The sequence below is a fragment of the Pollicipes pollicipes genome, unplaced genomic scaffold, assembly GCF_011947565.3.
Source record: "Pollicipes pollicipes isolate AB1234 unplaced genomic scaffold, Ppol_2.1 Scaffold_4295;HRSCAF=5057_pilon_pilon_pilon, whole genome shotgun sequence".
Lineage (NCBI taxonomy): Eukaryota > Metazoa > Arthropoda > Thecostraca > Pollicipedomorpha > Pollicipedidae > Pollicipes > Pollicipes pollicipes.
Genome location: NW_023596461.1, coordinates 10,666,219 through 10,689,485, shown reverse-complemented (window position 1 = coordinate 10,689,485; position 23,267 = coordinate 10,666,219). Strand labels below are relative to the sequence as shown.

The 23,267-nt window shown below is 51.3% G+C and overlaps 1 protein-coding gene across 1 annotated transcript; it reads right to left on the bottom strand.

The window, feature by feature from the left end:
• Positions 1 to 721: 721 nt before the first annotated feature.
• LOC119097077 (arrestin homolog) lies at positions 722 to 22,773 on the bottom strand. Its single transcript, XM_037220107.1, has 8 exons — positions 22,564 to 22,773; positions 19,461 to 19,651; positions 18,504 to 18,682; positions 16,319 to 16,454; positions 9,153 to 9,310; positions 8,309 to 8,449; positions 6,114 to 6,243; positions 722 to 893 (listed from the first exon to the last, which is right to left on the bottom strand). The coding sequence occupies exons 1-8, from the start codon at positions 22,736 to 22,738 to the stop codon at positions 744 to 746; spliced, it is 1,260 nt and encodes a 419-aa protein (XP_037076002.1). The 5' UTR covers positions 22,739 to 22,773; the 3' UTR covers positions 722 to 743.
• Positions 22,774 to 23,267: the final 494 nt, after the last annotated feature.

Sequence of the window (23,267 nt, the reverse complement as noted above, 5' to 3'; positions counted from 1 at the left end):
AATCCGCTCTGACCCAGTTTCTCTGATTCACGTCCATTGGGATGCCTGGGAGGCTGATGCCCGTAAACGCCACGTTAGACCCCCGTTGACAGTCTCGGCCTCCGACAAAACGCCGCCATAAACCCACATCTCGCTCACTTCCCCCTCCCCTCTCTCCGCCCTCTCCGTCGCCCCATGTGTGTGTGTCTCTCTCTCTCAGACGTCTGATTTTGACAGCCTGGTCGAAAGATAGCGTCAAGTGTGCCTGACGCGGCGTAGCCTGAGCTCCTGTGGGTTGGAGCCGAGTCGGCGGCGAGGCGGTGGCGCGGCCAGCGTCTAGCGGCGCAGCCTCAGTCCGGCCACCTGGTCCTGGAGCAGCTGGCACCTGGTCTTGGAGCGGCTGGGCCTAGTGGCGCAGCCTCAGGCCGGCCACCTGGTCCTGGAGCGGCTGGGTCTAGTGGCGCAGCCTCAGGCCGGCCACCTGGTCCTGGAGCGGCTGGGCCTAGTGGCGCAGCCTCAGGCCGGCCACCTGGCCCTGGAGCAGCTGGCACCTGGTCTTGGAGCGGCTGGGCCTAGTGGCGCAGCCTCAGGCCGGCCACCTGGTCCTGGAGCGGCTGGGTCTAGTGGCGCAGCCTCAGGCCGGCCACCTGGTCCTGGAGCGGCTGGCTCTAGTGGCGCAGCCTCAGGCCGGCCACCTGGTCCTGGAGCGGCTGGGCCTAGTGGCGCAGCCTCAGGCCGGCCACCTGGTCCTGGAGCGGCTGGGCCTAGTGGCGCAGCCTCAGGCCGGCCACCTGGTCCTGGAGCGGCTGGGTCTCGGTGGGACCCAGGTCCTCGGCCAGGTCCAGGCTGTCGCTGCGGAACGTCTCCAGCTGCTCCGTGCTGGCCACGTGCTGCAGCGGCCGCTGGGCATTCGGCTGCCGGATACACATCGGCATGTCACCTGTCGCCTGTCACGCCGGGATGCCGGACACACACCGGTATGTCACCTGTCGCCTGTCACGCCGGGATGCCGGACACACACCGGTATGTCACCTGTCGCCTGTCACGCCGGGATGCCGGACACACACCGGTATGTCACCTGTCGTATGTCACGCCGGGATGCCGGACACACACCGGTATGTCACCTGTCGTATGTCACGCCGGGATGCCGGACACACACCGGTATGTCACCTGTCGCCTGTCACGCCGGGATGCCGGACACACACCGGTATGTCACCTGTCGCCTGTCACGCCGGGATGCCGGACACACACCGGTATGTCACCTGTCGTATGTCACGCCGGGATGCCGGACACACACCGGTATGTCACCTGTCGCCTGTCACGCCGGGATGCCGGACACACCAGTACGTTACCAGCGGTATGTCACGCTGGGATGCCGGACACACATGGCTATGTCACCTGTCGTCTGTCACGCCGGGATGCCGGACACACACCGGTATGTCACCTGTCGTCTGTCACGCCGGGATGCCGGACACACCAGTACGTTACCAGCGGTATGTCACGCTGGGATGCCGGACACACACCGGTATGTCAGCTGTCGTCTGTCACGCTGGGATGGCAGATACGCACACCGGCATGTCACCTGTCGTATGTCACGCCGGGATGCTGGACACACACCGGTATGTCAGCTGTCGTCTGTCACGCTGGAATGCCGGACGCCCAACGGTGTGTCACCTGTCGTCCGTCACGCCTACTCTGGACACGGACTGGTGCCTGGCGTCCGTCACGCGCACACTGGACACTGCCCGACATGTGACGTCACGCGGCTGTCATGCTGACACCGCACATTGGGCAGCATGTCACCTACCATCGGTCAGACTAGGCTATCGGTCACGGACCAGCGCGGCGGCGCAGGAAATGAGTTGGATGATGTTATCGCAACAAGCGGGTGCCACGGTCCCTCATGATGAGCATTGCAAGCAAGAGTAAAGTATGCCATACTTTGGAAACGTTCCTTTACACCTGCAGACAGAGCCGCCTCGGCGCCCTGTCATCACCTGTTTGAGGCCCACTGGGGAGTGGACGCTGTGCGCGAGCGGCAGGCGCGATTTCGTGTCAGGTCGAGTACGCACGCCAGGGTCAACATTGGGGTGCGTTCCACTATACTCGAGCCGAACGTATCTCCGTCCTACGAGTAGGAAGACCGAAACCTATAAGGTACTGCTCGTGGTCATATTTGTCAATTTCATTTTATATTTCAGACTGTAGAAGCTTAACTTGACCGGCCCATGTTAAAACCGTGTTATTCCACCTTGTCACTTCAGTGCGAAGATTGACACACACTACTGCTACGTAACATTTTAGACGTACATCACTACTGAAGCGTGTTCCATCTCATGCTTGATTACGCGGCTTGCTCCGAGGTATGTTTAATTTGATAAAATAAACTCACTTGTAACTATTGGTGTGGTTTGCTTATATACTGTGCTTTATCTATATGCTATATATTTGTGTGCAAAAGATTGCACTAGACAACACATTTACATTTTTGTACAATATGCTCCTCAATACGTCACCGTTTAGTTACGTAACTGAACTTTTTATTACTGTCTGTGCCAAGGCACAAACAACCAACGCGATTGACTTAAAACGCAATGGCTAACTAGCTAACTAGAGTCGGTGCCAGACTGGCCGTGTCAGAACTGCTACCCCGGCGGACGGGCCGGCCCACTCGTAGCATTTCATCTTGTCGATAGGTGTCTGGTTAAGTGACATCGGACTAAATGCCACTCATTCATTAAACGTAATGTGTTTGCGGGGTCCCGATGTCGCTATGTGCACATGCTTCGGCCCTTTTTCGTGGTGTTCTTGTATATTTGTCTGAAGTATTATATTTCGTACTGTATTGACATGCTCGGTCACGGCGCTTTTCTGAATTTATTCGGTCCCAGTCTAAATCCCGCCATAACTAACATTGCTGTCCAAACTCCTGCATTATGTGGCACAAAATGCGATCCGTGATCAAAACTTGCACTTAACGTTTAAAGTAATGGACGGCCAATTTCTGTCCGTTGGTGTCACAAACCGTGTCGACGTACGCGAAACACGAGCAATTCGATGATTTTGTCTTGGCATTGAGCGTTTCGTGGCCATTGCGCAATACCAATGTGGAATACCTTCTTTAAGCTGATGTGGTCCGCTGTTTGTTAAGGTGTCCAACGTTTACCTAGCTTTTTAGTTATGAAAAAATTATCACTCAGGGTCTAACTTCTCCAAACATTATGGGATGGCTGTGCTTACTATGCTTTTATTTTTTTGTTAATTGATAGGAAAACAATGCCATGATGAAACCGAAAAATTCCCTCTGGTTAGAATTAGGCGAAATAACTTTGATGAGAAACACACAACGAGGATAACGTAATTTTACACGAGGCCACAAAAAACTTTCCAGGACCTAGGTCGCTGTTGCAGTTCTACTCAACACCGAAGGTCGAGGGCAGAAATGCGACATTGACCAAAGTCCTGAAATATCCTTTTGTCCTGTGAATCCTGAAATATTATTATATGTTGAAATGGTATTTCGATCCAAGAGTGACATACTCGTTGCCACATACTGTTGTGTGAAGCAAACTGGAAAGCGAATCTAAAGGTATTGTTCCCACCATACATGGAGTATGGCACTGGCGAAGAAGACCACGAGGAGATAATTAAAAAGATAATGAGGATAGCCGCAGAAAAGAGAAGCCATATACGACCACTGCCGTCATCGATATAGAAAATGTTCGGAAATGAGCCATTCTCCGCACTTTCCATTCATCACTAAATACTTCTCTGAGTGTGTGTAAAGCTTCCAGAGCAGTCCAGTCAGTTAAAACCGCAATCCGAGACAACTTCTACAAATTCCAGTCGTAGTTGTGAGTGAATAATTGTTTACGCGTGAATTGGTAAAACTTCACGACCCGCGATCAAAAAGGTTTTGCCACATAAAACAACGCTGATGCGAAATGTTATACCAAATGCACGAGCTGTTGCAAAAGCATTGACCAAATACTGGAATGTCACTGGCTTAGCTTGTGTTTACCGTTTAACATTTCGCCTCCATCTCTTTCCATCTGGGAAAACATGTTTGGTCACGAGACGAAACGTTTTACCAAACGGCTATTTGGCCAAAAATATGACTGTAATCTGTACAAACTGTTTTGGACTGCAGTTGTCCCGCGCAAGCAGCTATTCGGACTACGATCCAACAGGATCTTTTTCAACCTGCTTCGAGCTTAATAAATTATTGTGGAAGTTTTGCAGCCGCCCAGAGAAACGATTGATGATTAATGGAATTTGTGGCACAGCGATGTATTTCCGAAACGCTTCGATATTGATAACGACAATAATCTTAGTTGGCGGTTCTGCACCACGATTTGACTCAATGAATCTTGTGATTGTCTCTTCACAGTCTTGTCCTCCAATGTCATAACCCAAATATCATAACAATGATGGCTTTGAATTTCCCTCTATATTCCATCACGTAACAGTATTTCGCAAAAATAAGATCAAACTTGGTCCAGAACAATTTCCCAGGACATTTGTCGCTGTAAAATTCCTGCTCGAGACCGAAGGTCGACGGCAGAAGCGACCCCAGTGCTGGAAAATTATCTTACCGGCCCCGTGTGGTGCTATGTATATATATACATATATATATATATATATATATATATATATATATGATAGATAGATACATATATAACTATATATGATATATTATATATATATATATATATATATATATATATATATATATATATATATGATAGATAGATACATATATAACTATATATATATATATATATATATATATAATATATATATATATATATATATATATATATATATATATATATATATATATATGATAGATAGATACATATATAACTGATGGCCAAATGAGCAAACCAGTTGTTACAGAGCCACATGCATTATACCGGTATCCATAATCCTACTTTATATCACACTTTGGTGGGCATGCAGATCTGTCTGGCAGCGAGGCTCTTCGAGACGTGCGGTGTATGGTGTCTCGTCCCGCCCTCTGTCAACGTCGTCCCGTCCTCTGCTAACGTTGTCCCGTCCTCTGCTAACGTTGTCCCGTCCTCTGCTAGCGTTGTCCCGTCCTCTGTTAACGCTGTCCCGTCCTCTGCTAACATTGCCCCGTCCTCTGTTAACGTTGCCCTGCCCTCTCAGAGAGCGTCTTCTCTCTCATTGCAGGCCATTTATTTTGCCGTTCTATCCTCTGTGGGAAAAGTACCGTGAGAAATTATTCAGTTTCATTAGGCCGGCAATTAAATAAACTGCTCGTTGTTTTTTCATAAAGCATCTTGTATGTAACGGTTCTCTGCACATTTTTAAAGGCCATTGGGTGATATTCATTTAATTTTCCGGCCTCGGACAGGAATATCGGCCCTCCGTCAGTCCATTGCTCGGCTCGCACCCTAACCAACCCAGTCATTGATACAAAACGGCGCCTTGATTCAGCTACTTCCTTGGCCATCGGCCGATGTTTTTTGAACTGAGTCTTTGCTCTACATCTCCGTTGCTTTCAGCGCGCTTCTGCCGCGTTGTTATGAGTACACTGGTTGAGCAAGCGTCAAAAATGTCAAATTACTGTCGGCTCGTCACAGCTCGAATGGACGACTTAGTATCTCGGGCAACGCGTCTTGTTCTGAACATGAATTATATATTACCTGGAATCGTTAGCCCATTCCCGCTGTTGGAGTCATTGTCATATGAACGACTTGTTCGTGAATAGCAGATTGGGCCACAATGCCGTGAACACTAAGTGAGGCTCACAGAAAGGTATCCTAAATGCGAGAACTGTCTGAATATCGTAGGAAAGGGCGGCTTCATGCCCTGTGATTTGTATTCAGCGTTGCCAAATGCTCGTGCTTTGTTGCAATCAACGGTGCACGGGGCTCACGGCGGCCAGTGAGGGAGGGATAGCAGTCTGCCCTGGCGTTTCAGTATCCGGGGGGGGGGGGGGGGGCGATGTGTAGTGTGCACGGTGTTTTCCAAGATGGCCGGGCTGCTAGATCTCGGTCGGTTTATCCAACGAGCGTACACCTGCGAGGGTGGCCACACACTCCAACCCGCCCTGGTGTCGTCGGTGTGCTAGGACGAGTGTGAACGTGCGGCAAGACGGCGCTCACCTTTGGGTGCATCAGCACGAACGGCAACTCCGCCACCAGCTCGCCGCCCAGCGCGCCCAGGAACAGCTTCACCTTGACCGAGTAGGAGACGACAATGCCGAACACGTCTCGCTGGTCCGGGTTCGCCAGCCTGCAGAGAACAGGGGCAGAATGAATCGACCTTGCGCTGCTGAGCATTGGCCAGGAACTGTCCAAGATGACCCTATCTCTGACGTCAGGAAATGTCGAGGATGACCCTGTCTCTGACGTCAGGAAATATAAACCATCGGCGCTTGTCCCTCTCAAAGCATGCTTATGCAACGTTCTTTGCTTGATGGAAATAATGCAGCTATTGGATCACTGAATTGATGCTGGCATATATTTTCGAATACTCAGAGCTCTTTATTGGGCTCTGAACCTACATGGCTGGGTGCACTAAGCTACATGGCCGCACAGTACTTGTGGTACCTGACCTGATTCTCGGTTTGCGTGCCATATGCCATGGCCGCTGCCAACTGTCAGCTGCCAGCTGCCCTTTTATGGACACTCATGGTTTTGTTGAACGACTTTCTCCGATGGTCATTACTAAGAAACAACCTGACGACCACCTCGACGGCCAGTCCTTTCCTCTGCCGCGGAGCGAGTCACGCCTCACCGCATGGCCCCTTCCACTCAGAAATGGAGCGTGTCCCTTCCCTCCTATACAACAACGACGGTTTTGCCCCCCCCCCCCCCCCCCCCCGGAGCGCTTGTTTGTCTCACTCGCTCATCAGTCGGCAGCTCAATCATGGTGACGCCTTTGATGGTGTCGCATTCCGGAATTAATTACGAAAGATAAACGCCCAGATTTGGGAAGAGAAAAACAAGAGTAAAAGTGAAGGAAATAATGAAAAGAGCGGCGATGATAAAATTCCAGTTGGACATTCCAGTAAAAATCCTTGGGGAGTGTGCGAAATCCTTGGGCTATATGGAAAATAGGACTATTTTTATTTGCCCTGGAATGGTAATAACCAGTGGTGCATTCCAGCAGGGGGGGGGGGGGGGACACAGGAGGCACGTGCTCGTTCTGATAAAAATGTTTTGATATTTTATGTGAACTAATGTATTCATTAATCATAATCCAAATATGCAATCATATTCACATAATTACAGCTACTGCATTGCGGATGGGAGGGTGGAGAAGGCGTTACGTGTTTAGAGGCCCACAAACAGTCGTATTTCTCGCAGCCAGTGCAGCCAGTGCATTTCAACGCGCATGGCTCAGATTTGTCGCTTGCAACAACGCCAGGGGCTATCATAATAGGGTGGTCGGGTGAGAGTTGTGTTCTTTGATGGCCGCGCAGTGCGTCGACGTTCTTGATCACTATGAGGCACGGGCGATATCCAGTCAGCTTGGGGAAAAGATGATATAATTCTTGTTGTGGGCCACTCACTACTTATAACTGTTTATCCACTGCACAATCAAAAGTAAAGAAGGGCCCTGGGTTGTTGGCATGTTGCATACGGACGATAAACAGCTCTCCTTTATATTGGATAGGGATCCGTCACAGTTTACAGACAGAAATTCGTCCCCAAGCATGTGTTAGCCGCTTTGATAAGTGGAACATACACAGAAGGAGATGTCCGTCCCAAGACCATCTAAGTAGTTTTATCTGAATGACAAGATTTATTAATGCCGGCGGGGTCATCATACTGCCGGCTTATGTGTCACGTCAGTAAGGATTTTCGCAAGAATGGTTGTATCGGCGTCTGTTTGCGAGTTAGGCTGGACAACGTTTAGCATCTTTGTCTGTTTACTTTGGTTAAAATGCTGGCACTATAGTCTACTTGAAGCTGAACGTTGCGGGCATTCGGTTCTGTTATTATTCAACGTAATGGATATTGAGACCCTTATAGTTATGACTGGGCCCGCAGGTTTGGACTTGTTCGACTAGGTAAAGTGACGTGGGAACATACCATACGGTGAGAACCTATAAATATATATATATATATATATATATATATATATATATATACATAAACTATGCGTATTTCTTTCAGATAAAAGATATGCCAACGTTTTAAAGACGTAGGCACATATTTGCGTGGACGCAACGGTACATTTTCCATTTAAAATCTCTCATGCATTATTCATGACTAGGACGAATCGTCCAAATCGATGCACGAACACTCAAAACGCGCCTCTTCAGCGAGCCCAGGGCGCGGAGCTCACTCACAGCGTGCTCGAGGCCAGTCCAGTGTCCTGCTGCTTGAGCTTGCCGTCGAGCGCGATGCCCCTGCGGTTGTTGTTCTCCAGGGTGGGGCTGAGCATGAGCACCTTCTGCAGGCACTGCCCCGGCTCCACTGGGCACCCCTCTCTGCGGCAGGCACGCGGCTGCGTTGGACACAACTGACAGGCGTGTCGCGAGGTACCCTTCTCATCGCATTTTTTATTGATCTGGAGTCCACCTGTCGCAGGCGCGGACATAGACCACCCTGTGTAGTCGCATCAAGTGGTCATCATCCGTCAAGCGGTGCTGAAAAATTTCTAGCAAGACTGATTTGCTCATTGCCCGTAGCTGGCCATCGACAAGCAGGTGCGCCATTGGCCTGTACCGAAGCGTGATGGGGATCGAGTGTATCATGCCGATATATATATATATATATATATATATATATATATATATATATATACATTATATATTTACATATATATGTGACGGTATATATATATATATATATATATATATACGATATAAGTATATGTGCTATATATATATATCTGGTTATATCTATGTGACGATATATGCGGATTAGGTTTGGAATCCACCTGGACGGGCGTAATTGGTATGGTGCGTGATGGGCGTTATACGGAGCAATGCAATATATATATATATATATATATATATATATATATATATCGTCAAGCTCCCGCACCGATACCCCTCGCCAGTGAGTCTGTCCGGACACATATGACGCCAGCTGACAGCGAGCCCGATCAGCACAATCACTTACCCGGTACAGCTCAATCACTTCCTCGGTACAGCACAATCACTTACTCGGTACAGCACAATCACTTACTCGGTTTCGACGCTGGCCACGGTGGCCTTGTAACTGCCGTTGGAGAAGATGCACACCTCGACGCCCTGCTGGATCGCCGCCTTGATCCGCTTCACCGTCTTGTTGCTGTGGTTGCGGATGCAGATGTTCACCGCCACGTTCTCGCCGTGGTGGTACAGCTGCCGGTGACGGAACGGTGCGGATCAGGTTTGGAATCTACCTGGACGGGCGCAATTGGTATGGTGTGTGAGGGGCGTTATGCGGAGCAATGCAAAAAAAAAAAAATGCACCCGTCCAGCTGTCTTTCCCTGCAGGCTGCGCTGAACAATCATCGTTCCTTTTGAACATGCTACACCTCGCAGGGACGTTCCATGCCAGGTGGCGTCTTGGTAATGCTGGGTGAAGTCCAAATGGACCCCCAAAACATTGCGACCTACTGAAAGCATGCAGCATTCTCTTGAAGTCATTTTCACAATGTTCTGGGAATGCGCAAGCGAGCATCAACTCAGAGATCCATCCCAAAACATTGGGATAAGCTTTTGAGTCCTTGACGCATGGCCAAAACGTGACAGGAATATCTGAAATTTTTTAAATATCGATACATCGAAGATAAAAGCAAACCATGTAGACAATGATGCACCAGCAAAAAATCGCCTTGAAAAGATGAGAAAATCATTAAGAACAGTGAAACCTGTGAACAGATGCTATACTACAATGCCGACAGTATATGCTCTCAAGATTACTCCCGTATCCAAACACAGGCATGCTTTCTGTCATAACTAATGATCCAAATTGACCTCGTATGGCACGCAGCACCGCACAGACGCGGTTGGAATATCGCATCTCTTTGAGGGAGTCATGCTCACCAATTTGGACCCAGACCCCAATTGACACAGTAAACCCAGCATCAAGAGCGCTGGACAGGGCGCCAGGGAAAATCCGGCGCACTCTCCGGTTGATGTCATGCCAAGTGCTTACTACGAATCGTTTCGCATGGGCTGATGTTTGATTCCAGTCAATGGTTACAAGATACACGATCAAAACGAAGATGCTGGCATCTGATGACACGTCAAGAGTTTGGGAAAGGCCTACAGAGTCGAACAAAACGCTCTTTTTCACATTGGTGAAGGTTAGATGTGAGCGCAGCGTGGCTGCGGGAGGTCACAATGGCCGATGGCAGGTGGCTCCAGGACGAGGCCGCACGATGTGAAAACACCCTACGCGACATGGACAGCCGGAAAGGAGACCGCTCCAAAGCTGCGGCACCTGCCGACCTCTTGGTGCGCTCACAGCGGTCCGAGGAATGAACAGCAACCGGACCGCGTCCGGCGCACGGGGGTCATTTAGGGCCCTGAAGACGCCAATATGGCCGCGGCGCGTAACAAGGTCACTGATTCCGCGCCATTGCGGCGACGTTACGACCGGTGAAATACGATCTGGACCCCACGCCCCGAGACGGTTCTGGCCGCGTAAATTGCGGTTTTTTGCGCCCGGCCGAGATAGCAGGCGGCGGCTCCGCCCCAGCCTGGGAGGCAGTACAGGATGTAGGAGAAAAATGGGCCCGGATAATGAGTTTGCAGACCTTGGGAGTGAGACGATGACGAAATTTGTGCAAACAAAACAGGATGGGATTGCGCTTTTCCAGTAATCTGGATGAGTGCTTCTCCCAGGAAAGGATACGATCGATGGTCACCCCGATCATCGTCACGGACGACGGGGGTAGATATTAAGTTGGAGATGTCAAGATGGAAGGATGAGGTATTTTCTGATGGTCTTGGGCGTGCCGACTAAAAGAAGGGTGATCTTGGTAGGGTTAATCTTCGGAGAATTGGCAGTGAAGCAGGATTGGAGGGCAAGGATGGTTTCCTCCTGAAGAGATTTCGGAGCGGGCGAGTGCTCGGGGGGGGGGGGGGGCGGTGTCGAGGACCCGGGTATCGTCGGCGTAGGAAACCAGACACTCGTGAGGCAGGTAGGATAGAAGGTCATTTGTGAAGAAGCTGAAAAGGATTGGGCCCACCAGGAATCTCCCAGGGACACCGTGGGATAAGGGAAGGGAAAGTGAACCACCTCTCACCACCTGTCGCCGTCCATCAAGTTGACTATTAAACTTCTTCGCACAGGGAAAAAGTTGAAAAACTTTCACGCACAGGGAAAAACGCAGGTCACGCTGGAAAAAATGGACTAGATGAAGCAACTTAGGTCCTATGACAGCGAAACAGCTTTTTTAGCACAAGCAGTGGCGCGCCATCGACGCCGACAGCCCTAGATGAAGACAATGCACTCATAGTCTTTGAAAGCTCGGGTAGGCTTACAGGGTGTAAAACTGGCCTGACCGTGATTACGCACGGTTGTCGTGGAGAGATATGCGGATCACAGGGGTGCCCGTTTTCAGCTCGGCCGCGATTTTTGGACCAACTGAGGCGAGGTGACGGTTAAAATCGTCGGCCATGTCAGCGGGAATTACCTCCTTGGCGCCACCTCCCCCCGCCCCTGGCAGGTCTGGGTCCAAGCTTGCGGATTGCCCGCCAGAAACCAGCCCGGTCGGAAAACATACTGGCGTATGGAAAGTCGTGCTTGGCCTGAGCGCAGCAACCTTTAACCCAGCGTTCGCAGTCGCCGATGTACTGTGCGGTTCTGTGCGGTGTGCGGTCGGTCTCCGCACCGTAGCTGCGCCATGACCGGTAGGCGTGGTCGCGCTCCCGCATCACACGCAACAGATCGGAATTGACCTCAATCCAGGGGCAGCGTGGACGCGGGTGTCATTGTCCTCAGAGGACAGTGCGCATCAATGGCGCCTGACCAGAAGCACATGAACTCCTCCAGCTTCCCCGCCACACCCACGGCCCGGTACAACGGGTCCCAGTGTGCCTCCAGCAGATGCGGTCTGGGTGCGCCCCTGCACATTTTGCGCCAGGGCGAATACGAAAAGAAGCAGGACGCAAATTCTGCCGCCTGAACGGGTCACGAAACATAGTGGTGAGGTGGTTCGCAATAGGCACCGGCGGCACCAGAACGGTGCCCTCCAGCTTCGGCACGTTGGTAATTACGTGGTCCAGGAGAGTTGCGGTCGGCTCGAGGTGGGGCGGTGTGTCTATATTGACTCTAGCAGTTGACTCATCTATATTGACTCTAGCAGTTCGTCCGGGCGTCGTTACCAACTGTGGATAGCATTGAGCAATGACGACACCGAGCATACCTGCATAGGCTATATCCATGGTTCTGGGAGTTTTGGTGAGGTTTCCATTGGTACTAATCGCTCGCCCTTGACCTCCCGGTGTGCATTCGCCAGGGCGGTTGCCGTATCGGGATGTATTTATCGCAAACCAAAGCGTGCAAAATACCTCCGAACATGTTTCGTGATTCTTAGCAGCCGTCTCATACACCGCTATCCGGTTTGATCTCGATTCCTCGGTCTGGCAATGGGCCTGACACGTCGGGGACTTGGACAGCGGTATGCTGACCAAAACTGAGCAGCAGCCTTCTTAATTACACGGTTTCTTGAGGCCGCTTCGACCGAGACTCGAAGTCTGGTAATTCACCCAGGAGGTGAGCCATCGCGGTGCAGCCGTGTGGTGACGCTGTGTCGGGCTGGAGGGTGTTGGGGGAGGGGGGGGGGAGAGAAGAGGGCCCGTCACGCGCGGTCTCCGCACGCCGGCGGGGGCAAACTCTTGGATGTCATCATATTTTTTTGTGGCGTGCTGCTCGAGATGCGCTTCGAGGATCGGATGTCAGCGCAAATAGCTATGAGCCTAAAATACGTTATTAACCATGTGAACCTTTGAAGTCGTTTGCGCACCACTATTTCGCTTTTAGGGAAATGCATTGTTTTCCAAAATGGACGACACCACGTTATCTCTAATTGAGATGCAGGTACCCACGTCATCCGCTACCCGGATTATGAATGGTTTTCAACATCGGTAATATGCTGTTAATGTGTTAACATCGGTTAATGTAATAAGATGTTCAGTTAGATCACAGGATATGAGACTCAGATGTTGTCACGGACGGTCACCTGGACATCTGTAATCGGCAGTCTCCAAGCAAAGACATATACCTTTATGACATTTGCAATCAATATGCTTCGCTCTTATCATATTTGCTGGAATCGCTCAATGACCATTATATATGTACCGAACACTGGACACAATTAGTTATCAGTTAAGCCTTATTTAATGCTCAGAACAGCAATCGCACTTCCATTGAGACCAGTGGCACACTTGTTCTGTCTGACGCTGCAGATTGGCTTTTGTACAGTGCGCCGCTGATCAGTATGGCGTAGTAAGTGCCCCTCAGTGCGAGCAGGATGTTATTAGGCATAAGCAGCACGACATAATGGAAGCATTCGTGGAATCCCGGGGGACAATCCCTCCAAGGCCGGGTTGGCGGGAGCAGCAGTGTAAGTGCTCGGAGTGTCTTAGTACAGAAGGCGCCGAGCGATGTGCGATGTCCACCTGTTTTCTCAGCCGCTGGTGTTATATGAAGGCTGCTAGTTGCTACCAAGCTAGCTCGGACTGCTGTACACACTCAACAAATTCAACCTTTCGCAGGTCCTTGGCTTTCTCTCACCACACCACATCAAAACTTCGTGACAAATTTTGTCAAGCCTCAGATATTTTCTGTTATAAGCCGACGTGTGTTGAACCAAATGTGCGCACTCTTAAACAAAAGCCCTCTGCAACGAACACCACCACACTGATCAATAAACGCTTCTATTGGATCGTGTGCAAGCATTATTGTTAAAAGCGTTACTAAATTACGAATCTGCCATTCCATTCCCTGAATTTCACAACGCCGTGGAGTAGCATGACGTGGGGTAAGATGAATATGCATATATTTACAGGGCCACCTGTTCATTTCGTCTTGGGACGTTACGCTATCATTCAAAAGCAACGTAATAGTTGAAAGCACGTACCACTAACGCTTCTACCCCTCCTCCCCCCCCCGTAGGACCGTTTTAAGACCATACAACTAAAGCAGCATATACAAAAATTCGCGACAAAATTTAAGATGTCCGATTGATCAGAAAAATAGACTTCAGCATCGTACATATTAAGCGCAAACCATCTTCGTTGACCGAGTCAAAAGCCATTAGCCAGCATCCGGCCGGGGAAGTTGATTTCCCCCCTACAGTTTTTCGAACACAAGTCGAAAACGAACGCTCGCAGCACACGAAATTTTAAGTAGCTGTTCATTTATCGATTTGACATAGTTTGTGCCGACTGAGGTTCTGCTATACCAAGATCAGTGACCTAGGTCATGTTAAAGAGGTCAACATCTACAAAGCTGTGAACACACATCACTTTTTGTGAATCATTCGCCATCGTTCAAATTTGTTACAGTAATAGAGCATGACAGTACCTACAGTTTGATGCTTTAATTTTTTTCTCGCAAAATGCGAGGACAGTGAATTGAGGTTAGGTCTATGCTTGCTATTTTTCGTAACTAAATTTCGATTTGTACTTGTTTTGTGTCGTTTTGGTGCTTGCATATGAGGAGAAGAGTGCTAACTCACATACGCAACCATCATACGACCACAAAGCAGGTGACCTTGGCCCAGGTCATGATCTATCCCTAAGGGTGCCTTCTACCAAACACATTCGGATCTCAAAATAGGAAGCCATAATATATAATTTTGGGTGCAAAATTCGAATGCTCCACTGAAAAGGTACGGTGAAATAATTATAATGCATGATGAGATTATCATACTCAGTTTGTTCTCAGTTTGTTACAACTAGATTGCCGAGCGTCGAAGGGACTATGTATGATGTAGACTGGAGGTATGCGACAATAAGTACCTGTAGATGTGCGATATACCATTTCTGACCACAGAAAAGCATTGAATTTTTCACAAAGACCCAGTTAGAACCTCAATTTTGTTTATTCGAATGGCTTATAAATGCGACATAAGCTGACCAAAAATGACCTCTAGGTCACCCTAGAATGGTGCTGTTGTGCCTGGAATACTTCTGTCTCACAGCTGCACCCAATACAATAATTATATTCAAAAGTACATTGTGAAGAAGTGACTGGTTCTTGTAGGCTACCAGTAGACCAATTTTGAATGGTGGCTTGATCTGACCTGACCCATATGTGGGACAAAAATGGCCGAAATGAGTTCCCCGCGAACTTGACGTTTATTTCCGTGCACACGATATTTGCCCTGACGCGTTAACGTTGGTTTTAACTACATCTGTCGGAACGACGGTTTTTTACATTTCGTGACCTCTGATGGCCTCACATTTGACCTAAGGCAACAATTTGGTGAAAATTCTTCACGATTTGACGAGACCTTCACAACGGTATTTTTTCTCATACGAAGTCTTGAAGTTGGAGATCCCAGGGGGGGGGGGGGGGGCGGAGTCAACTTTCCACCGGCCAGGCGCGGCTGTCCCAGACCCCCGACTGGGCACGGGTTTACTAGCAGAACGTGTTTGGTCACATGCCACTTCCACATATATTTACACGCATTCAAGTAACGCGGCACACACAAAAATCAGTCATACTATTCAGAAACTAATTCCGGTATCGTTTTCGGTACCACGAGTGGCAGATCCTATGACTGTCTGGATATTACTGCACGAGTTCACTTGCGGCATGGTGCGTGCTCGATGTCAATTCACTAGTAAACCTGTGGTTGGCTGGATAGACATCCGGTGGGGGGGGGGGGGGACTAAGCTGATGGTTGTGTTTAACATGACGAGAAGATGCTCATGCGCTTCAAATGCATGCACAACCTCGCAACGTCAGTGATGACAGGTTGGCATTCGGTTGAAGCGCGGTACCCGACGGACGAAGCTGCGACTACATTTACCCTTGTTTGCGCACAAGCTCCGTGCCCCGTTTAACGGTCTCAGCTACGCGCTGCCTATGCGCGCCTGGTTCGCTCCAACTTCCTAGTGTGGCAAGGCACGACCTTTATCTCGCGTGGAAGCAAGGGGCTGTTGTTCGTTGGGACGGTGGGCTGAGCGCTCTTCGTCACCTGCTCATGGGCGATGATTACCAGAAAAAGATACCTAGACGTGGAGAAAGGAGAGGAATGCTTTGATAAAGCAACATTTCAAGGAACGACGAGTACTCTATGGGAGGATTAATGCCTTGCTGTACGGTAGTACCGCTACAAGAGCTGACCGCTCACGTATGCAGGCCTGAACATGCCGAAGGATGTGCGAGCGAGCGCCTCCGCTGACCTGCTTATCCAACGTCGCTTCCAGCTCCAGCTCCCCAGGACTCAACATGAAGTCCTTTCTTACGATGGTGCAGGGCTGTCTGCCTCCCTTCGATGGAGAATACTGCACCTTTCGGATGTTGAGAGCCACTGTTGCCCTGTAAACAAGACCCGTGCGGTGAATACCCGCTGCCTCCAGCTAACATGCGTTCACCATGCATTGACGTATCGGTACTTCCTGCAGCTTCGCGGCCATAGGACCATCGCTTTGATGAAGCTTTCAAGACTTGAATACTTGCTGAAGCCGCAAAGTCTAGCAACGATAATTTGTTTCGCAAACCACGACTTCCGCCTTTCAGTGGAACACGGTCAATAGTCACGATTGACATAGACTGCTTATGCAGTGCATTTCCGACTTATTCCCCGAATGCCGCTATGGCAGAATCCTATCTATAGCGTCTGACCGTAATAATCGAAGCAGATACCCATGGTCCGCAACGTATGTTGTGCTCAACGCTGCAGCATTATGTTATGGAGATATTTCTGCTCAGAGATCCGGCGGACGAGTTAAGTGCACGTGTTGTGGGCGCGCGCATGTGGGAGTTTACGCCAGTGTGCTACAACCATCCTCGAAGGACACGATATGATCAGTTCGGTTTGCTTTAATCCAAGTGCGCATTTTGACTCAACGTGAAAAATGAAGACGTCTTGTCCAACGCCTGCTTTCCCCGGGAAATATGCACTCCGAGCAAATGCTTATATTTACAGACTAATGTGTCGCGTATATGTAAATGCCGCTCGTCGACATTCATTTCAAACACAACATTGCTGTCATGTTTTGCTGCCAGTCTTAGTATCACATACATGCACAGCTGATATGAGGGGTTGTGTATATACACTCTGAGGTATGTACCCACCATGAATACCACCATACCCACGTAAAGTATAGTGGCTAATGAAGCAGCTACATTTTTCATTTTTTCATCATTTATCAAACGCACGCTACGTTATTCATTCATTGTACGCCATTCCAGTGGACCATTCTCCAAGTGCCTAGCGAGATAAGTAAGGGGAAAGGAACCGGCCAAAGGCCGCCGGGTCTCGCTTTTTGGCATCTGCTTTCTTTCCAATCTAGTTTCCGATTTCATGTATCCCTCATTTCTAGAAGCACCAACAATCGATACCTTTCGGCGCCACAGCCCACTGGCGAACTCTGCTTTCCTGGTGTCTGCCTTCCTGGTGTCGATCTGTCCACCTACTCGGCAATCATCTTATGTTCCTTTAATGCGTCACCAGAGTGGGTCACTAGCGGGATGTGCCGCTGAGGTCGCGGCCTGCCCCGCTCTGTCCCGCTCCCCGAGCTCTGCCCCGCTCCCCGAGCTCTGCCCCGCTCCCTGAGCTCTCATCGCTCCCCCAGCTCCGCCACCCCGCTTCCCCAGCTCTGCACCGCTCTCCTACCTGCGCACCGCTCCCCCCAGCTCTGCCCCGCTCCCTGAGCTCTCATCGCTCCTCCCGCTCCGCCACCCCGCTCCCCAAGCTCTGCCCCGCTTCCCCAGCTCTGCACCGCTCACCCACCTCTGCCCCGCTCTTTCCCCGCTCCCCCAGCTCTTCCCCGCTCCCCCAGCTCTTCCCCGCTCCCCGAACTCTGCTCCCGCCCCCCCCCCCCCCAGCTCTGGCCATCCCGCTTCCCCCAGCTCTGCCACCCCCGCTTCGCCCAGATCTGCCCCGCTTCCCCCAAGCTCTGCCCCGCTCCCCCGGCCCTGTCTCACTCTCCCCAGATCCGCCCACTTCCCCAGCTCTGCCTTGCTCCCCCCAGTTCTGCCCCGCTCCCCAGCCCTGTCCCGTTCCCCAGATCCGCCCGCCCCCCAAGCCCTGCCCCACTCTCCCAGCTCTGCCCCGTTCCCCCAGCTCTGTCCCGCTCCTCCAGCTCTGCACCACTCACCCCCCCCCCCCCCCCCAGCTCTGCCACTCTCACCCAGCCCTGCCCCGCTTCCCCAGCTCTGCCCGCTCCCCCAGCTCTGCCCCGCATCCCCAGCTCTGTCCCGCTCCTCCAGCTCTGCACCACTCCCCCCCCCCCAGCTCTGCCCCGCTCCCCCAGCTCTGCCCCGCTCCCCCATCTCTGCCCTGCTCCCCCAGCTCTGCACTGCTCCCCCAGTTCTGCCCCGCTCCCCCAGCTCTTCCCCGCTCCACCCAGCTCTGCCCCGCACCTCTTGTGCGAGCGGTCCAGCTCTGACTCGCCGACGAACAGCTTGAGGAAGTACTCGACGCCGCAGGGGTTGCCCTGGTCCGTCTCGCCCGGCTGTAGCGTGACGGATGAGGGTGCGTTCTGCGGGATGTTGAAGGTGAACGGCACCGCGTGCGGCCCGAGCTTCTTCACCAGACGCTCCTGCCGGCGGAGAGGCGTTCAGCAGTCGAGCACCTGGCGCTGGCGTGAGGCGCCATCTCAATCCTGGGACGCGGTCACAGCGCCGGCCACCCACAGCGTTAATGCTGCTGTCAACACTTTGTTCCGAAATGTTGCAGCGTAAAAGCAGATCGGTGAGGCGAAAGCAATGAGATGTCGGATGAGCCAGAGAAGATGATGCAGCTTTCTGCACAAAACGAAGAATTGTACACTGTGTCCGGTTCATTCAATGAGAGACTAAAATTATGTCAACGCAGCTATTCTACCTTAACCGCTGACCACAGAGTTTACCAAGGCTTACTGGGAACCTTGACGTGCTGTGGACGGGACTCTGCGCGACCTTCGGGAGGGGCTGAGAACCGTAGGGGCCCCTGTTCGGCCCTCTGCTACAGATGTCCGTCAGCAAAAACCGCGTGGCGAGGCGTGAAGGGAGGCAAAACGTGATGCAGGAGGCAGTGGAAGAGGAGGGCTGCGTGCTATTTATACTCATCATATCACCCTGGCCAGATCCGCAAATGCTGAGTGCTCCCAACATGGTGATGAATTGGGATTTGTTACCCCGGCAAACGTCTTTCATACAAAAGATAGAGGAGGCAAGCTGAGTAGTGAGAACGCGCTGCCATGCCTCACCGCGGGCCGCACGCGTCTCACCATGTGGTAACACATGGTGACACATGGCGTCTCACCATGTGGTGACATGTGACTCTCAGGAGCGCCTGGAGTCCGGCATGACAGTGCATCAGTCGTCTCGCCTGCTCACCTGCAGCTTGCTCATGTTGGCCACGTCGGTGTTGACGCTGGGGTAGACCTGCTCGGAGGCCAGGTACAGGTCCTTTTGGAAGTTGAGGCCCATCACTTCGTCCTCCTCGCGACCATAGCGGAATGAGCAGATGACCTGGCCGTATACCTGCCTGCCGTCCAGGTAGCCGGGGTCGATCAGCAGCACGCCGTCTGTGGGCCGGCGGCGGGCCAGGTCAGCGGACGCGTCAGTGAACGGGTCAGTGGACAGGTCAGCGGTGGGTCGGCGGCCGGATCAGCGGCCGGGTTGATCTCACCAGCGGGGTGGTGGGAGTGAGGTGGGGTGGGGATGGGAGTGGGGGAGTGAGTGTGGGTGTGGGTGGAGTGGAGCGAGGGTGAAGGTGGAGGGTGGGGGCGCTTGGGTTGTGGGGAGGGGATGAAAATGTCCGTGCGGGTCTATAGACACGGTTTTCAAGGACGTTTGCATGATTTCGCTGTGGGGGGGGGGGGGGGGATCGAGGGGCAACAACCAAGATTCGACCAAAAACCCATTTTAGCGTGCGGCGGAGGTGAGGCGCCCAAAACCTGTCGAACGATAGCATTGCTGGCTTTTTCAATACTTATCTTTACGTGTCTGATTGGTTTTTACTGTTGATATTTGCTAATATACATATGAATAAATGCACCAATTTGACAGCAAGGGGCTTGTACCCACAGTGCCCCCCCCCCCCCCATGCATACGCTCCTGCTTTTCTTACACCAGGCCGGACAGCGCGGGTAGCAGAGGTATTCTAAAACGCAGGTCTTTTGAAACTGCTAGCCAACAGAAGCCACATCGGATAACTGGATCGCTAATGGTGCTTCCGCACACATGCGCATACATTGCACTTGACGCCCTTTTTATATATTTTGTAACGTACTAAATCAGCATGAGTTTTGTGGGACGCGAGCTTTAAGGAGGTTTTGTATTTACTAATGGTACGAGGCAAATAGCCGTCCGACTCCTCCAATTGTAACACGTGCATGAAGCGAAATATGTTGCACCAGGGTCATGGTCTGCAAGAATGTTAGCACTATCTTCCTGATCTGTTTTAAAAGATCGCTAAGGACCTCATTAAGCTACAAATAGCACACAAAGACCACAAGCAGAGCATGTAGTGATACCACCAAGCACACTGGCTTTCAGTATGTGTACCTCGCAACCATTTTTGATTATGCCATTGTGTTCGGTGCCAAACATAATTTATAGAAAAGTTTGAAAGAAACAAAGAAAGTGCAGCGTTGTTTTTGTGATTCCTGTTAAAAAGAGTACAGACTAGTGCGATGTATCCTAGGGCCTGTGACTCAGTCTGGTGACGCTCCGCGATCGTTCTTTATCCACTAGGTCTTGCGCATGTTGACACATTTTCAACACGGCCCTCCACACGTTCTGTTGGTGCAGCTTCCACAACCGAATTCATTGCCAACTATGCCTCGCACCGGGCTTTTTTATCCCGAGCGAGGACCCTCTGCATTGAAAGTCTATAAACTCGGTGAGTGGTGTCCTATTACATGACATTGATCCATTCACTTGGATCCATTGAGCCTTGCTGGATGACCAATCAATGCTCATCACGTGTCCCTGTGTCGCATCACTTGACCTTGACCGCCGGGCATGAACTCGCAAGTGCTAGGTGGTGCAGTGAGGTCGGCTGAAAGGGAACGGTGGAGGAGGCGGGCTCAAGGCTTCGGCGTACGCCTCCCGCCTCCCAGCGACTGACTGGACTCCACACAGCTGACAGCAGCGTAAGCGTGGTGTGCGCACAGTGGTCTGCCCGACGAAAGTGGCGTAAGTAGCGCACGGCCTTTGTTACCTGCGGCCGTATCTGACGTAGCCTCGTCTGGCAAAACCAATTTACCCAGAACATTGCCGGATACGAAACGTGCCCCGCAGGCTACTGTTCTTACCTCGCTATTTTCACTAGCGTACCACGCGAGCAGCTTTTCAGCTATTGATAGCGAATGCAAAGCTGTCCAAGGTAGCAAAACCACCGAAGCTGATGTCGCTTAAGCTATTAGGAGCTCCGAAACACGTCATCGCCGGAATATGTAAAAAGACATCTGAAATGTGTTTATGAATACGCACTCATGCCGACATCTCAAAAGAATATTTCATAACCTTGGCTGTTAGACGACAGTAAAATTTGGCGTGTAATGAAGGTAAGCTATGTCGTGTATCGCACGGATACATAAATAAAAACAACGTCTTGAAACAAGACAAAAACAAGCTCGATAGCTTGCAGGTTAGATAAGACAGACCATTGCTTCTGAAAAAGTATGCCATTTCACTTCCTTTCGGAAAGTTTCAACTGCACGGACGACGTGCGGGAAAACAGCTCATAGCCATGCTGACCTGCGTAAATAAGTTCCGTCGTCACATTACGCAGGAAAATGAATAAATGAGGCTCTTAGAATCTCCACGCAGCTGGCATGTAATCGGAACATTGTCTTTATAATAACCTATTGATGACCTCGACTGCAAGCACGGAAAAGTAAAGCCTGCATTAAGTGAGAGCTTTTGTAGTCAATCTGAACATAGATCTGTAGTGTGTCTACGATGGTTAATGCCTTCGGCCAAAATAGCTGGTTGTTTTGTTTGTTTAAATATTGCATGCACATGTAGACGCACGCAAGTTTCAAGCACGTAACAAGAATTGTCCTCAAAGCGATCCGCACGTAAAACTGCCTCCAGACGTCAGTGAATCTTGACTAAATTTCTGCGAAATCGCCCAGTATCTTCTGTGAACCTCGTGGCTAGAGGGGTGGGAAAGGGATGAACCCGTACGCTTTCCTTGGCTTGTCCCTGGTAATTGAAGAGGACGTTCCCCAAAAAAGTGACGTTGATTGCTACATGCGGGACAATCAGGCATTGTTTTAGCCAGTGACTACCTAATTCTTTCTAACTCGATTAAGCCGTTTGCGCTAGAAACAACACGACAGACACCCCAGAAGTGCCCCCTCAAAACCAAAGCATTTTTCGGCGTATTTTCCATGTGCCGAGTCTTTGTAAAACGGCTGGTGTCAAGACACCGCACTCGGCAGCGGGCCTGACTGCTCGGCACGAGCCGCCCCCGCGCACGACTCACCGACGGGGTCGACCGTCGAGATGTGGTCGACGAAGTCGCGCTTCCCCAGGTAGATGGTCAACTTGCCGTTGGGCGAGGACTTCTTGAACACTTTGAAAGAGGCCACCATGACGTCCGTGTCAGGCGGACGCAGCGGAAGACTGGCTTTGGCGGCGCCGGTCGCTAGCGCGCTCATGTTATAGCCGCGCGAGGCGATCCTGTTAGCATTCGGCTTCGGCGCCGCCTGAATCCTCACTAGTGTCGGCGGAGACACGTGCGCCCGGCCTTGGGGCGCGCGCGTCGACCGGCCGCCGCCTCCGACGCGACGGCACCGACGGAGCCGGCCGCTGCCTCCGACGGGACGGCGGCGGCCGGTTCGCCGCCGTAACGGCGGGCGGCGGGGCAAATGGTGGTCTGGTGTTTGCGTGAGCTCTTGGCACATTGGTCCGCTGGGACGCTGACGGAGTTCACACAGACTCAAGCCCTTCATTGCGCCGGCCTGGGGCGAGACGCGCCAGAACACGGAAGCACGGTATCCTAGTGGAGGACAGGCGGGAGGAAATTGGACGCGACAGCCCTCCGTTGCACCGGCGGCGGCGAGCATTAAGGGCTGCCCGCCGCACCGGTGCCGGCAGCACAGCAGTTGCAAGTCAGTAATGTATGCGCGCCCAGGCCGACATAGCTCATAACACGACAGCACTTGAACCTGATCGCAGCCTTTCCAG